General features: G+C 41.2%; 1 protein-coding gene across 1 annotated transcript; it reads left to right on the top strand.

Annotated features, from left to right (window-relative positions):
* Nucleotides 1-205: 205 nt before the first annotated feature.
* On the top strand, nucleotides 206-17,252 carry slc27a4 (solute carrier family 27 member 4). The gene is made up of 14 exons (XM_029445363.1): nucleotides 206-650; nucleotides 2,112-2,273; nucleotides 4,974-5,184; nucleotides 6,196-6,379; nucleotides 7,878-8,036; nucleotides 9,718-9,787; nucleotides 9,958-10,049; nucleotides 10,844-10,953; nucleotides 11,146-11,355; nucleotides 11,642-11,768; nucleotides 12,580-12,717; nucleotides 12,814-12,978; nucleotides 14,178-14,324; nucleotides 15,869-17,252. The coding sequence occupies exons 2-14, from the start codon at nucleotides 2,113-2,115 to the stop codon at nucleotides 16,024-16,026; spliced, it is 1,932 nt and encodes a 643-aa protein (XP_029301223.1). The 5' UTR covers nucleotides 206-650; nucleotide 2,112; the 3' UTR covers nucleotides 16,027-17,252.
* Nucleotides 17,253-17,580: the final 328 nt, after the last annotated feature.

Raw genomic sequence — 17,580 nt, 5'->3', positions numbered from 1 at the left:
GACTACAGGCAGAGGCAGGGCTCATATTACGCCCAAACGGTTCCGCACTAGGGTCTCGTTGTCACTACCGGGTGGAAACCGCTATACGTGCTGGCCTCGCTTTCTGTCGCTGAGGCAGGCATGGCCGCGCCGCATTTCCTCTTCGCCAGTGCTGCAAACCCCGCCCCTGCCGGATGGGATGTGTGAAGAATCGCTGTACTCGATTGGCCTAGTCTCCCGTCCGTCAGCGCTATTCCTGATACACTGATGGGACGCTGACGGCGGTGGGCTGGCGCAGCTAAGAAAATTATAAGGTCATTTGAATTACGCTTGCTAGCGAGCTTATCTGCTACAATGAACCCAGAAATGATATCATGATTGTGACAATGAACGGATGATGATCGTGGGGTCAAAGTCGACGCGCATAGTCAGGCGTATTTGACTCCCGGCCCACCGGATGAGAGAGCAGCAGCAGCAGCAGCAGCACCAGCAGCTCGTTGTGGTATTACAACAGGAGGGGATCCCGGTGTGAGCCTCTGTCAAGCCAAGCGAACAGCGGTGAGGAGCACAGAGAGCGACCAGGCTAGCCTGTAAGCCGATCAAGAGAGAATAGCACCAAACGAGTTTCACGTCTGGGATTTCATGCTGTGACGGTGTGAACGAGGTGCAAGGTATGTACGCAAAAATCACCCCAGTAGCCACATCCCGAGCTGACTGAGCTCCCCCGCGTTATTCAACTTCACAGATGGCTCTGGTTATTATCTGCTGAGGGAAAGAACCCGGCTATGACTCTATTGTCCTCTGTCAACCTTGTGGGCGATCGACCCACTGACGGGACTCGAGAGGTGGCTTTAATAGCAGGCAGCTCTCGGTCCATGAAAGGTAATTTATGTGAACATGGACTGCATATTCAGCATGCGTCTTCATCCTAAATGAGGTTGCTGTCACACTGTCCATCCGCTTAAAGCCGATGCGTGTGATACGCTGCGCATCCTGCTGCCCAGGCGCGCCTGTTACCATGATAACCTACATCAGGTTTAGCGCGTTAATGTTGTACGACCTGGTGCCGATTGAAGGCCCTTTCTGAAAGCGCACATGGCACAGTTAGCCGAGGCGTAGTCTAAGTAAGAGTGGGCTGAGCCTCGCTATTATTTCCCCGTCCACTACCGCAATATCATGCTACGCGCTTTTTAAATTTCCGGGTGTAGCGGCAGCGGATGATGAAGCTTTTTTTCGTACTGTGAAGTGGCTCCTGCATTTCTTCCCCTTGACGTGTGACAAATCATGTCGGACATTCAGAGTAATTGTGACACAGAGCGTCGGTCTATGTTTTAAATAGCAGCAGCCGACTTATTAGATTGCTATGATACAGCCATCATCACCATTACAGACCAGAGTAATACAATCAAGTCAGCTTCTTGGCTCTAGAAAAAGAGTTGCAGTAGAAACAGATATCTTCAATAAAGATGTGTTGTGAAATAACAACCCTGCAGTGTTTTTTCTACATAGGCTAATGAATAGATAATCAGCAGTAACGTTAACCTATCGTTTACTGCTTTAGGATCACCTTCCTAGCTATCAGGTGGCACTGAACACCAATGTCAACACATGCTGTCCTCTGCTGCTCTCAGCTGTCACTGTAGACAATTTGCTTGAGTTAGGATTTCCCCAAGGTCTCTGTAGCCTTGGGTTTTATTCAACTGCTTAAGAAAAGAAAACTAAAGGATTTTTTCAGTTCTCAGTCTTCCCCCATGTGAGAAAAATATATTCCACTAAAAAATGTTTGTTTTTCCTTTACATGTTTATGACCACTTCCAGATTTCCTACAAGATGACATGGGTAACCTTTACCTCATTTGTTGCAATCCCGCAGTGTATCAGAGCTGAGTCAGTCGATTTAATATGGGCGCGGGATGTGTAAACAAAATGATAGAAGATTACATTCTTAAGTGGTTGGCTTGAATACAAGCGTGAAGATGTTCAACATCCGCTTTCTTTGCTTACTTTAACCACATGTAACCTTACTCCTAGTGAACTGATTTTTTTGTTTGGTCTGAAATGTTTGTCAATTGTTGCTGCGGTCTGCAGCCATTATCTGTATTTATTAATGTGTGTGTGCTTGCATTCGTTCAGGATGATTCGTCTAGCGTGTTCCACAGCCCTGTTGTTCGTGTTGAGGCTGCTGGTGGGCTTGCCTTGGTACCAGGTTCTCCCGGCCATCCTGATCTTCTACCTGGGAAGCGGAGGATGGAGCTTCCTGCAGATTTTTGCCAAAACAATTGGCAGAGACTTACAGTAAGCATGGGGGTGTTGTGCATGTGTTGGAATGGTTCCAGTGTTAAACCATTTGTGGCCTCAACTGTAATGTAACCGTACGTCTGAATGTGGTGTTCTCTGGGCTTGCTCAAGCACAAATCTAAAGAAAATGTCGAAATCGGTAAAACCTTTAGGCTTAAAAGGGAGTTTTCTTATTATATTATATTTAGTCTTTTGGCGGACATGTGGCTACTATTTATATATATTTCATTATATTTTTAGAAAAAAACAGCAAGCAGGACATGGACCACAATCAAGTATTTGGTATCTGAACTCATAACAAGTTGAATATCAAAGACATGTACACATATACAGTGTACAAAAATATAGATTTTTAGAAGAGTTTTAGAGTTTTCCCTAATTTTGACTAAAAAAGTGTGATTTTCCATGCGCTCTAAACATTTCAAAGTTAGATATTTGCCCAAAGTATGTAGTAGTATTAAGTAATGTTTCGGCATTTTTCCTGATCATACTCAATATAGTCATTGGGCACACTGAAACCTAGGAAAGTCATGAAATGTCAATGTTTTTCAAGCTACTGCTATTGATTAATTACATTTTTTCATAGTGCTACTTTTCAACCGGTCAGGTCTTTCCTCACTGTCTGACTGCTGTGAAAGGGAGCCACAGCCAAACTATAATGCAGTCTGTAAGTGTTTTGACGGTGACACATTTTCTGTTGTTTTGGCTCTTCACTCCAGAACACTGGACCTGAAGTGAAACGATGACTATGTGCTTTCATTTAAGTGTGTTAACATCCATATCGGGTTATCAGTATCAGGAGGAATCGTAGCTCTTTTTATGTATGAAATGGGTTATTATTCCTACAGTGATCATTCTATATGGATGGGAGAGCGTCTAAAAGCTGTCCCTATCAAATCCAATGCACTGGATATAGAGGCAAATGTGTCATTGTCCAAACACGTACAGTCATCTCAACAGTCAGTTCCTGAAGATAGTTGAAGTCAGCCAAAACAAGACCACAGACATGCAGTAATACAACTGTACAACACACTGTAGGGTTTTAGTTTTTTAAAGCTCAAGTTTCACACAAACTACAATCGTAATAACTTTATTATTATATTTTTTATAAAGATGTAGTTTTATTTGCATCGTGCAGTTTGTTGCAGCATTGCATTAGTTTGATTATTGGACATGTGATTTTGCTTGTTACTGTGACAGCAGTGTTGTCCATAGGAGGGACATGTGCAAGTCAAAGTGTTCTCACATCTTTAGCCTTGAACAAATGTAGCCCGACGTCTTTTGAATGCGGCTTTGAAGAAACTCACCACAAGACAACGAGGCCTCTCCTCCGCAGACCTGGTTTTAACAGCCAGGGTTAGTGACTGGCTGCTTTTTCCTGTTGTGCATGTTTCAAAACTTTACATGACAAGTAACCTGAAATACTTTTTTAACAAAGCACAATAGAGAGCAGGGAGGAGGAGCACATCTTTTAACTCTCTTACCTAAAGCCAATATTTACAGTTGGGGGTTACCATGGCTATTGGTTTGTGATTAACTTCCTTTTTTCTGCTCCAGTTATGTTAAAACAGGAAATTGTAAAAGCGTTTATGACCTCACCATGACATATAAGCCAAAGTAGCCAAAGCCAAACCAGTCGTAATTAGTGCTTTGCTGTGACCCACTGTGTACAAATGTTTCCAAGGCTATATGACATTCAAGACATTTTGGTTTCTTGTTCTTTAGACCTGTTACTGCCTATGCTTCGGCTACCTGGTTGTTTGCACCTGCTCAGATGCAAATACCCTTCACTATAAGAGCCGTTCTGATAACGTTGTAGTTATTTGTCTATGTGTTGATAATGGCTAAAGCCCCAAGGTTAACAATCCATGCCCTTTACACGGTCACTCATAAATTCTTATTTGTAATCTACTGTCACAAGGCTTGGTAGGGCTGTACCTTATGTTATTTTTACTTTACGTTCAAAGCCTCCACTGAGGTTTTTGAATGAAGCTTAAATTGTCTGTCATCATATGATATGATGTCCCTACCCTAATGCCTTTTGTAAGTTAAACCAACCTCCAGTATTCACATGACTGTCCCTGTAAGTGGCAGTGAATGTCACCAGGTGGTTCAGTGATCAACATGAAGACAATATCCTGTGTACTGATAGAAATATTATCACCGCCACAATATAGCCATGAAGTAATTTGGCTCAGTAGATCTTTATGATGTTTCTGTAATTAATGTCCACTACATCTACCTTTGCACCATAAATGTAAATTATCGAGTGAGATCTTTCCGTCTAGGCAGACTTTGCCCCGGAGACCAACCCAGCTACTAATCTGTCATAATGTTTTATGACTCGTGTTGTTACGTTTTGCACAGTATTGGTGCTAGACGACCTTAGTAGGTCAACTATAGATGTAGCTGAACTTAAAAGTATTTAACGTTTAATATCAAATTCCAATAAATGACAATCCTAGTACTGTTGCATATTTTGGCCCCTTAGTTATAAATGATGCACATTTCTGCTGATCATTATCCAAAGAATATCTTGTCTTGGGAAATGGCGAGCACTATTGAAGGTATATGCCATTTGAAGTTAATGAGCTAAAACATGCAAAGCCAAGACACTTTCAGGTGAGCTGGGAAGAGTCATTTTAACTGGAAGTGTTCTCCTTTTTTAAATAATAATATTTGCTCTTGCTCCTTCAGTGCGGCAGTTGTGCTATTAAAGGTGAAGATGAATGTCAGACGTCACCTCAGAGAGAAGAACACCATTCCTAAGATCTTTGCTGAAACGGTGCAACGCCACGGGGACAAAACAGCACTGATCTTTGAGGGAACTGGGGAAACATGGACCTTCAAACAGTTGGACGAATACTCCAACAGAGTGGCCAACCTGCTGCTGGAACGGGGTTTCAAGGTAGGTCCCACAAAACAAAATATTCCAGAAAGAATTAGGAAACATAGACGTCTGTGGCTAATTAAAAATCTTGGTTGGCAAACCTGAAAATGTAATTTATTGTATTTATCTGCTTCCAATTTAGCTTTACAACGAACTCCTATTGCAAAGAGTTGAATTAGATTTTTTACAATTATTTCACTTTCTATGGCATGGTGGAAAAATAATAATAATGTTTCCAAAACGGGCTGCAATGTTAAGGCTCGAGGAATTTCTGCACCTAAATGTATGCCCACTAAAAACGCTTGTTTTTTAGCCACTGACGGTCTCAGATTGTAATTATAAGCGACTGACAAAGTTATGGAAAGGACCCTACAGAGAAATAAAATGGGTTTTGTTTTTACCTTTCGCACGGTCGGCCTGTTTGTTAATGTATCATGTGACTTGTTGCTGAAAGACAATGATGGAAAGATGGCAGAGTTGGAAAGAGGAATACTGCTGTTTTCTGAGTTAGTTAGTTTGTTTGTTTGGAGTACAGAAAGTGTAGCTTAGAGTTATCTAAAAGATTGTCATTGCCTTGGCGGAATATTTAGCTGATTTCGACAATGTGGATGAGACAGGTTTTTCAGAACGAGACTTCTCCGAGCGAGCCTTAGTTAGACATGATAACAAACACAGCGGCTCAAGCGAGAGGTAAAGAAATACTTTAATTTCTCTGAAGGATCCTTTCCATCATGTTGTCAGAGACTTCTAACGATAACATTGTAGCCGCTTAGCGGCTGCTCTCCGCAGGGTTCTTTCTCAATACTGCAACAGTTTCAAAAAATGTTTCCCCATTAGTCACTTGGATACAAAAACATGTGACAAAAAAAGTTACCTTTTCAATAGCTTTACTTTCTAAACATTGATAAAGTAGAACTGTTGTAGGATGTTGCATGACATGAGCCCTTTTTATAGCAGCTCACGTTAAAGAAAAATACACTTTAGTCAACAGTTTAACAAGCTCCTCACTTTTGTTATTTCTCTCGTCAGGATGGCGACGTGGTGGCCCTTTTCATGGAGAACAGGTCTCAGTACGTGGGCCTCTGGCTGGGCATGGCCAAGATCGGAGTAGAAGCTGCGCTGATAAACTTCAATTTGAGACTAGAAGCCTTGGTCCACTGTGTCACCATCTCCAATGCCAAGGCTGTGGTGTACGGCTCAGAGCTGAACGATGGTAAAGTTAGAGTTTAGAGAATCATGTGTGGGCAGATTTAGTTTTTTTTTTAATAATGTACCAAAAATCTGAATTTTGTCTCGGTGGGCTTTACTATCTGCACCGCACTGACTTCTGCTGATGAGTGCTGTTATGTTTCCGCTGTGAAGAGAAGTGAGTGGTGCAGAGAGAAAGCAGAGGTCATAAAAGATAGATGGCTTTCAGAGGAGATGTCTCTTCAATATCAGTCAATGGGGCTTTAAATGGCTGATGGATGGAAAGAAGGAAAGACGTAATGAAGAGGGAAGTGGAGAAGAAATGTCTTCATCATCAATCTGTGGTGTTCAAAGACTGAGGCGGTCATAGAAGCAAACTGATAAATGATGTACAAAAACAACAAGCTGATGTAAAACCAGCCATGTTGAGTCACATAAATGACCAATATTGTTAATTAAATAACTTGTTTTAAAGGATAATAATTACAGCATATAAAATAATGAAATGTTTTCCTCCCACTCAGTTCTGGTCTTGACCTTTTTGTATATTTGTTATGTTGACTAATAGAAAAACACATTACGTGATCACAGTCTATGTGTTAGTCAATATGTTTGTACAAAAAGAAAACGAGTATTAGAGCCCGGCATAAAGTAAGTAAAAAATAAAATAAAAGTGCATTTTGAGAACAAGGTCGAGAACAATATATGAGCTAGTAGTTCGATTGAATTTTATTCTCGACATTTCGACTTTAGTCTCTAAATGTAAAACAAAGCATCTCCCTTCTCGTTTCTTCACCTTATGCCTGGCCTTATCCTCTTCTGCACTGATCTACTAACCTGCAGTGTGTCAATAAACATGCCTCGTATTGCTTAGGCTTGGTACCCATCAATGATATAACATTGCAGCAGCTCAGTTGAATGGTTAAACATAAATTAGGGCTCTATTTCAATCTCCTCATGACCCTCTGTTGGGTCCCTGCCCAATCTGAAACGCCCTAATCTCAACAGCTAATAAGAGTGAATGAGTTTTGAGCTGTTCATCCTGTGATTGATGGAGCAGTGTTTCTGTCAGATCCTGGACGCATGTGCTGTTATGCCTTTTAAGTAATTGGAAACGTAGCCTTTGCTACAGAGCAGGTTAAAGTCGAGCCAGTAGCATTAGTACTGAGCCAGCATGACGGAAGCCTTTTAAGTTAAGATGCACCGTCTTTTTTTTTTCAGAAAATATGAGCGGTGTTTCAAATGTGTTCCGCTTCGCTGGCGGTCACTTTTTAATACTTTTGTTGCCTTTTTGTCACTCTGCAATTCCTCTCTTTATGTCAAAGTATTTCCATTTTTTCTTTCTCACTCTCCCACCTTCCACCCAAGTTATTTTAACCTAATCTGTCCCCTACTCCTCGTCTGCGATCACACCATCTTTCCTTCTTCTCTCAGTCTATAATAATCCAAATTGCTCCACTTGTGTGATGCTTAAATGTTGTATAGTGAAACTTACTTCAATGTGTTTCTCTTTACTCTCATAGCAATGTCTGAGGTCCACAGTTTAATGGGGAAGAAGGTGCAATTGTTTTGCTCCGGAGACTGGGACCCCAAACGAGTCCCGCAGGGAACTGAGTGCCTGGAGCCCCTGCTGGACGGTGCCCAGACTCACCTGCCAAGCCGGCCGCAGCGCTGCTTCACAGGTGAGAACACCATGAACCAGTCCAGATCAGAGTTTCCCAACAATGTTAATGGTTCCAAGAAGTTAATTGAAGAAAAAATACAATTATAATATTATATTTAGAATATTTATTTAGATGTCATCAGTAATAAAACTTTTCTTTCATAAATGTCAGCACATACTCCAACCAAAGAAATACAGCAATTTAAAAAGGTTTTTGTTTTTTGTGCATTTACTGAAAGAATAGCAGCATGACGAGTGATGAGCAACACTGTTTAGGCCAAGCAATGACTCAAACTGAAATATATAAGAGGTTCTTTTTTGTTTTGTTTTAATTAAGAGTCTGAAAAATACAGTTTCAGTGTTTATTATTTGAAATATTATTGTTTTAATTAATTATTTAATTAATTAGATATATTTGCGACTGCAAATAAATACAGAGGCTAGATATAAACTTTAATTAATTATATTTTTTATGAAGTAAAAACTAAATGTACGATATGATGCTGATAAGCTAATTATTAATATGAATATTATCCACTCTTTTTACCGTTATGGTTACCAGCAATTACTGATGACTCATCATCTGAGATTAGATGGGTTGCTTGTTTCTAAGGCAACCGGTATACAGTACATGGATTAATGGACAAATTGAGTCCACAATATTAATAATGAAGTAATGTCAACTTTACATATTTCATACATTTGCCTCGAAGGGCTTCACAATCTGTACAGCATACAACACACTCTCTCCTTAGAAAGAGCCTCGGTTCACATTCTATCCACAGAGGTAATGGGTCTTAGTCAATGAATGGAGTCTTACCTGCAACCTCTGTTCCTTTTCTCACTTCATGTTCACCCACACAGCTGATTTGTTTATGCCAAAGAAACAACTCACTGAAAGGGTTTGAAGTTTGTACGTGACTTGAGGTAGCACATAGCCACCATCCTCCAGTTCTCCAGCTGTATATTGGAACGTGTATGTGTGTGCGTATCTGTCTGTCTGGAGCTAATGTCACATACTACTGCACCCAATATTAGCCTAATATTTATGTGCTCATTCATGACCTCACGCATTTTTAAAAACCTATGTTATTGACTATTGTATACAGTCATTGACTACTGCCTCCTCACTCCTCTTAACCGGCCGGTAAGAGCCGTAAGTGATATGCTTTCAGTAGCAAAAGACATTTCCAGCAGTCGGCGAAAAACAAGCCTTACCGTTCTGTTGCAAGCTACATTTTGGCTTTAAAAAAACTAACATCCATAGAAAGGTTTGGTCATATTCGGAGAATCTGTAGATTAAATACATACCCGGTATGTTATAATCCACTAAAGTTATGAACGCGGATGAATAAATCCCCATTTTCGTTTTCTTCGCCGCCATCTTGACTGTAAGGGAGCCGGGAGGGACAAATGAGTGACATTCAACTCTTCAGCAGAAAAGCAAAACTCACATGTGATGTGATGCAAGAGACCTCTCACCTGGGTATAGAGCCAATTTGTATACATAAGAATACAAATCGGCACTTTTCCCTTCCACATCGCTCTGTATCCCCTGAGGAAAAAAGGAACTTTTCACACTCTTTAAAAAGGGATTCTGCTTTAATCTGCATCTATACTTCAGTGCTGCAACTCACCAGTCATAGCACATTTAATTGTTTATGTATGTTATCTCACTCTCCCCCTGCTGTCTGTTTCAGATCGCCTGTTCTACATCTACACGTCAGGAACCACCGGGATGCCTAAAGCTGCTATTGTTGTGCACAGCAGGTAGGAAGGAGCCGTGCAGCTAAGTAACAGACACAGGGACTGCAGCTGCTCTCTTTGTTGATCCATGTCTCTTTCATGCATCGCATAAGTACTGTTGGAAGAGAAATACATACAACTTTTAGTTTTTTTAATTGACTTGTTCCTCTCTCCCTGCCTCACCTGCTTTTCAGGTACTACCGCATGGCAGCCTTAGTCTATTACGGCTTTAGGATGACTCCAGAGGATGTGTTGTATGATTGCCTTCCACTCTACCACTCTGCAGGTAAAACTATAACAGTGTGTGATTTTTAAAGTTGATATTACAATGTGAAAAAAACATCTGCTCTTGTTTCCTTCAGTCAGTTAAGTTCCCTACAATGTTCATTTTGGCAAACTTCACAAAAGATATTGCGCTAATGATCACGATTAATGATTGCCATTACCCAAGTGGCAAAGCATAAATGTCGCCTTTGCACCAATGGCAGAGAGGAAAAATGTGACTTTCGGACGGTGAGTCACATGAAAGATGAGGTGCAGAGGCGTTCCTCAAAACATCAGGCAGAGAATTTAAACAGAGAAACCTTATTTGGGATATAATATGCCATGATCACTGGAAAGTCTGGGAGTGACGCTCATTATACATGAAGCTACCACCAGCTCTATTTCACTGTAACTGCGTGTGGCTTTTACGGCTTTCTTTTTTACTCTGGACTCTGGACTCTGACTCATTTGCATAGAAAGGGACCAATTTGCGTCAATGTATTCATATTACCACATTTTAAATATGTGCAAATGGAACAGCAGCACCATGATGCTATTTGCTTAAGATCGCAGTTAAGGGTGCAGTTCATCCTCTGCGAATCACAGTTTCTTTGTCTTTTTTTGTGCAGGTTTAGCGGCTTCAAAAGCCTCGCAATCCTTTTGAGAATTTGCCCGTCAGTATTCTTGACTCATTCCTTTTACAGACACTGGTGTACCAGTTGCATGTTGTTGCTTTAAACCCCGTGTCTTTTTATGTTTCCATGTTGAAAGCTAGCTTTCTCTGATATATCACGACTTGTATTTCTTTGTCCACAGGTAACATTGTGGGAGTGGGCCAGTGTTTAATCCATGGCATGACTGTAGTCATCAGAAAGAAGTTCTCTGCCTCACGCTTCTGGGATGACTGTGCCAAATACAACTGCACTGTGAGTATCGTGTGGATTACAAGGCACAGTAGCACACCACCATCTCACAGTGTTGCTCAAAAGATGTCTTTCCTGCCACTGCAGTTAAAAAATTCCCCAGTTAATTTCTTTGAATCCCTTTTTCATTATTACAAGCTATTATCTCTGTTCTGTCTCTTTCTCACTACCATCCTGCTCCCCTCTCCTCCCCAGATTGTGCAGTACATTGGAGAGATCTGCCGATACCTGTTGAACCAACCTGTCAGGGACATGGAGCAACAACATCGGGTGCGCATGGCCCTGGGCAATGGCCTGCGCCAGTCCATATGGGAGGAGTTCATGAAGCGCTTCAATATCCCACAGATCGCAGAGTTCTACGGAGCAACAGAGTGCAACTGCAGCCTGGGCAACTTCGACAACAAGGTGAGGATGATGCTCTGACCGAAACAAGATTGAATTTCTTCAGCCCAAGTGTTTTTAATTGGAGTCACCGTAGCGAAATACCATCTTCGGAAAATCCACACACTTCCTTTCCCCTGAGGTTTTCACAATATGTTTTCGAGACTGTACTGCTTTAAAATCCTCTTGATGTTAAGCACTCTGTTATTCTAAAAATAACGTTTTCTCAGTGTTGTCGGTATCCTCTCGTCAACACAACACGCAGCACTGCAGCTTGAACCTTGTTGATATGTTTTTGTCTGTGCTCTAGGTTGGAGCATGTGGCTTCAACAGTCAGATTCTCCCCTTCGTCTATCCCATCAGACTGGTGAGGGTTGATGAGGAGACGATGGAGCTCATCAGGGGACCTGATGGCGTCTGTATTCCCTGTAAACCCGGTAGGTTTACTCTATACACACATATTAAACATCAGCTTGACTCTTGGTAAGGTTAAATGTACATACAGTGGTGGTGTTGAGCAGAACAATACCTCAAGAGTGCACGCAGCGGCTCATATATTCCCATCCACATCATATGTTTGATGATCAGTGAAATAAAGCTCAACACAGTCTGTGCCGTAATTCTTTGGCACACATTTGGCTTTCAACTCATAAAGAATATTAAATGAAAAGGAAATAGACATATAAATTAAGAAGATTATAAAAAAACTGAGACTAATCAACTTTATATAAATAGAACCTTTCAAACCGGCAGAGTAGTTTAAAGTGTTTTACAACAAAGTGAAGAATCAAGAGAACAAATAAAAACGGATTATAACGTGCAAGTTCTGCACCAATGCTTATGAACAATAAAACATGTGAATATTTAACAAAGGAAGGTCTATAGCTAGTTAAAGGCAAAGCTAAATATAAGAATTTAGAGTTAAAAAAGGCTGAGCTGCCGATTGTTCTTACATTATTATTATTATATTATAATTACTCTCGGCATAATGCAGTTGTTTTCTGGAAATGTTAACATCAACAGCTCCTGGCTGAGCAAGTCGGCTCAAAGGTTAATAGGCTCATCACAAGCAAACAAACTGTCTCTATGCGAGTGTTGCAGGCGTACAGTCGTGCACAGACACACTTAGTCCCTTCTGAAACCTTTTGATGGAGATGAAACGATCCACTTTGTGTGTGAAAATGGTCATTTGAATACATTCATAAATTATTCTGTCCTCTCTCCCTCTGTCTCTCTCCCTCCCTCTAGGTGAACCTGGGCAGCTAGTCGGCAGGATCATTCAGAATGACCCTCTTCGGAGGTTTGATGGTTATGTCAACCAATCAGCAACGAGCAAGAAGATTGCTCAAAGTGTATTCAAGAAGGGGGACAGTGCCTATCTCTCTGGTTAGGGACACACACACACACACACACACATTGATATGTTCAAGGAAGTCCATGCTGACTGACTAAATTAATACAACCTCTCTCTCTTCTCACCAGGTGATGTGCTGATCATGGATGACTGCGGCTCTATGTTCTTCAAGGATCGCACAGGAGACACTTTCCGCTGGAAAGGAGAGAACGTCTCAACGACCGAGGTGGAGGGGACTCTCAGCCGGCTGCTCGACATGAAGGATGTAGTTGTTTATGGCGTTGAAGTACCAGGTAAAAATCATTAGTTTTTTTTATTTGAGATTTGTTTTCTCAATGTGTGTCCAAAGAAAGTTGTGGTTTGGAGCTGTGCAGGAGTGAGAACAAACAACACGTCTGCTGCCTGTGTGTGTCTTTTTAAAATGGGTCACTGCAGTGTGTATAGAGGGACGAGTAGAATGCTGAAGAGATATTTCACAAGCACCATACTGTGTTAAATACTATAGTTATTACAGCTGCAGTGTCTCGGCTCTTACTCTTCTTATAGTGTGACCATGAAATGAATTATAGGGCCTGCCATTTTGAAATGTCATTAAATATAAAGTTGAGCTGTAGTTAAGGATCTGCACAGACACATCACAGATACCACTTTGATTAGATCTGATATTATTAGATTACTTTATTAAACCCAAAAGAGGCAACAAAAAAAAGGTTTGTTATGCACAGCGACGGATAGCAAGAGATGCACAAGTCAGATAGAGCACAGCAGTCGACATATGAAATACTGCGACAACAGTAATAACACTGACACAATCCAACAGATGTTCAACGAGAACATTAGTGTTTTAGTTTATTCATTACAGCAGCTGTTCCACTAAACAGACTTTACATAGTGACGATACAAACTAAACCACTTCGATCGTAACCATAACATTACGGGCGAGACAACTCGATACACTTCAGTGTCCCCATCACATTTCTTTAATATCTTTGTAACAGAGATATTAGAGTAGTATAGATAATAGAGTTTTTAACAAATAATCAAGCGAGACAATTATGCATCGCAACAACATTCATTGTGTATTCACAACGGAGCACTATACACACTGCTCTGTTTTCATTTGTAATTTCTTTCGTATCTATTGTAGCATAAGACCACATCTGGGCCTGAATCACTTGTCTTAGTTGGACATCTTTTAATAACAGAAATTCGATTTTCCATCTTGTGTTTTGTCCATGATTGTCCTGTTGCTCAGGAGCCTGCCTACACGCTTAAATTAAAAAACAATATACGAACACAAATCAATGATGTATAGAGGTCTCTCGAAGTGTCTCTTTCAATACTGGCCGTATATGAGGGGATCCTGTGTAAAGTCACAAGGAGGGTTATGCACAGCATTCGTGGCCTCGTTGCACAAGCGCGAGCATCTATCTGACCTTTAACCTCAGCGGTTCCACAGAGGTAATCCTCATGCCCGTGTCTGTGTGTACAGGAGCAGAGGGAAAGGCTGGAATGGCCGCCATCGCTGATCCGTCTCACTCCACTGACCTGGAGAAGTTTGTAAAGGACATGGAGAAGGCTCTCCCTCCGTACGCCAGACCTGTATTCCTTCGCTTCCTTCCGGAGGTCAACAAGACAGGTAAAATGCTCTTTTAACTGCCGTTTGTGTCAAAGAATCAATAAAAAATAAAACAGATTTTTGGACGCTAACTGTTTTATTTTTGTACAATATTGCAAAAAATACAAATGATGACTTTGGTTTCTGAATTAGACTTTGGACTTTCTTAGCCGGCCTCTGATGTGCCCTAGTTTTATTTTATTTTATTTTTTTAAATAAGACTATATGAGACAATGATGTCAGCTAATACACTATATGGACAAAAGTATTGGGCCGCTCCTCTTAATCATTGAATTCAGGTGTTTCATTCAGTCCCATTGCCATAGATGTATAAAATCAAGCACCGAGCCATGCAGTCTGCCTGCACTCTGTTCCAGCATGACCCAGTGCACAAAACAAGGTTCATAAAGGCACGGTTGGATGAGTTTGCTGTGGAAGAACTTGACTGGCCCGCACAGAGCCCTGACCTAAACCCCATTGAACACCTGTTGGGATGAACTAGAACGGAGATTACGAGCCAGGCCCTTTCGCCCAGCGTCTGACCTCACTAACTCTTCTGGATGAACGGGCAAACATTCCCACAGACACGCTCCAAAATGTGGAAGAAAGCCAGAAGAGTGGAGGCTGTTATAGCTGCAAAGGGGGGGACCAACTTCATATTAATGCCTATGAGTTTGGAATTGGATGTCATGAAAGCTCCTGTAGGTGTAATGTGTAGGTGGCCCAATACTTTTGTCCATATAGTGTATTTGGAAATCTTAATCATCTTAGATCTTAGAGTTACAGCAGCTTGGTCGGCTGACTGACTGACTGACTGACTGACTGACTGACTACACAGGAGTAAATGCAATACACAATATAAAGTGTAGAATACAATAATTATGCCAAACTAGTACAACTAGGATATAAACGATAGAGAGTGTATGGACCCAGTTTAGAGGTGAAATACTGCCCCCTATTTCTTTGGAGCAATTAGCTCAGAATTTCACATTGAACCTTTTTAAAGGAACAAGCATTTGGATGAGGCGACACGTTCCAAAGCGAGAGTGAATCTGGGGTTGGTCTTGCACCGTTACCCTCGTTGAGCTCGACTTAAAATGTTGTTTTTACAAACCGCAACCGACAAACCCTACTCATTTACTACTCACGCCTTTTTAAATGATTAACCAATGATCAAAATGGTTGTGATAACTGTTCTGCTGATCAACTCTACGTTTAATTGACTAATCGTTGCAGCTCTATAATATTGTTTGGACTACATTGTTTTGCAAGGAAATACATTTAAATTGTACTATGTGTACTAAATATTGCTTGTTAATGGACCCAAACGGAATCTGCAATTATTTTTTATTTCTTTTAACAATGAAAATCTGCAGAATTCAGTGAGAGACGATTCATTCATTTAAGATCACAAAGCAGAATTGCCATTTGTCTAAAATCTGTGGAAAATCAGCAGTGCTATGTTTTTGCATTTTTCTTAAAGCAATAAGACGGGCAAGACAACTTAATGGCGGCTTTTTTTCAAAATGAAATGCTTACATAATCTCTCTGTCTCTCTTCCTCAGGAACGTTCAAGTTTCAGAAGATGGACTTGCGTCGGGACAGCTTCGACCCCACTGCGGTGTCAGACAGACTGTACTTCCTGGATTCCAGAAGAGGGTGTTATGTGCAGCTGGACGAGGAGCTTTATCGCTCCATACTGTCGGGGAAAAACAAATTGTGATGATCAGGCTGACCACTATATCCACACACGTACACATAGACACACGCACATACAGAAAAGAAGACGATATTGTGTGACCAGGATAGCAGAATGCAGGACCTTGTCCCCATAATAAAATACATGTAAAGTAACAGCCATACATACTCAAATGCCAACACATTTACATACACACATTGTATTCCCCCCAAAACTCCCTAAATCCCTAAAGGAAAACTCGTGCACGCCACAAACACAGCGTTACTCCATCCATCCCCGCCACCTCCTCTCGCTACCTCAGCAAACGCAGAGAGAGGCACAAAAGCTAGTAACCAGGTCTATTTGGTAACTTGAGACTACCCTTCAAAGCCACACATTCCCTGTCCATACCGGCCTCAAACAGCCACGTCTGTCCATCCTGGTCCATCAAACCACCATGTGTTGCTGGGGGACACACCATGGGAGGGATGCGGAGTACAGGCTGCCTGGCATCCAGAATGCAAAAAACTTTAAACTACAGATATCCACAGACTTAAAGGATGCTGAGAAGGAACATGGATTCAGTACAAAAAAGTGTGTGTGTGTGGGACAACGGAGGGACCTAATGAGGACCTAAACTGTCTTTGTGTTTGTTGTTTTGGGAAAATCTGGAGGCTCTACTGTCGACTTCACCTGCACAATTAGCCAGCAGTGACAAACCTGTGTGACGACTACAGCCTTCCTCTATCTGAGGTTAACTGTATACAAGTATTTCCTGCACCTCTCTGCTCTCCTTTGTCTCCATTTCCACCCTCGCTCTGCAGAGCTTGAGATAAAAATGAGGAAAGGACACCACGTTTTTTTTGTAAAAAAGAAAAAAGCGAACAACATTTGGATGATAGGGATTTTGGAAAGTCTTTTACATGTAACCTGCGGTTAAAGACGTTCACTTAGACCAGTGGTTGAAGCTAAAAGATCTACTAAAGTGCAATAGGGCTCCAGCGTTTGCAGTGCAATAATCAGCCGCACCACATGAGAGCTGATATAAAACAAAGCTTTGTATTTAAATATGTCTGCATCACACCAAATATATTTAAGCTGTAGTGTTTGTTTATATATTTAAGAAATTAAGAAGATTTTAGTAATTTATGTTGTTTTAAGAGCCTTCTCTTTTTGTGATAGTGCAAATGTATCAGGTATTCTTTGCTTTACATGTATCCAAATCAGTAACTCTTGGAGTCCTCAAAAATGAACCTGCAGTATGCATTTTATATCCGCTGCTGGAAGTCAAGTGATCTCACTGATTCAACCCTGGGCTAAATACATGGGGGCTATTTTCATAAACAGGAGTTGTGCACGTACTGAGCTGACATGCAGTATGTTTCTGTGGCTGTATTGTGCAGGTTTTGTCCTAAAAGGTAGACTGTCACACGGTGTGTGTGTGTGTGTGTGTGTGCGCGCGTGTGTGCATATTCTTCTAAAAGCATATGAAGAGGACTTTACTGAAGATGGAGAAGCACCAAATCGCCTGATCAGCGAGGACTTCTGTTTTCAACTATATTCTGGTGCTAAAGAGGGAAGTTCTGCCAGATTCAAGAG

Source organism: Cottoperca gobio, chromosome 12, assembly GCF_900634415.1.
Source record: "Cottoperca gobio chromosome 12, fCotGob3.1, whole genome shotgun sequence".
NCBI lineage: Eukaryota > Metazoa > Chordata > Actinopteri > Perciformes > Bovichtidae > Cottoperca > Cottoperca gobio.
Note: the sequence above shows the minus strand (reverse complement) of the source record. Positions and strands in the feature narration are given on the sequence as shown.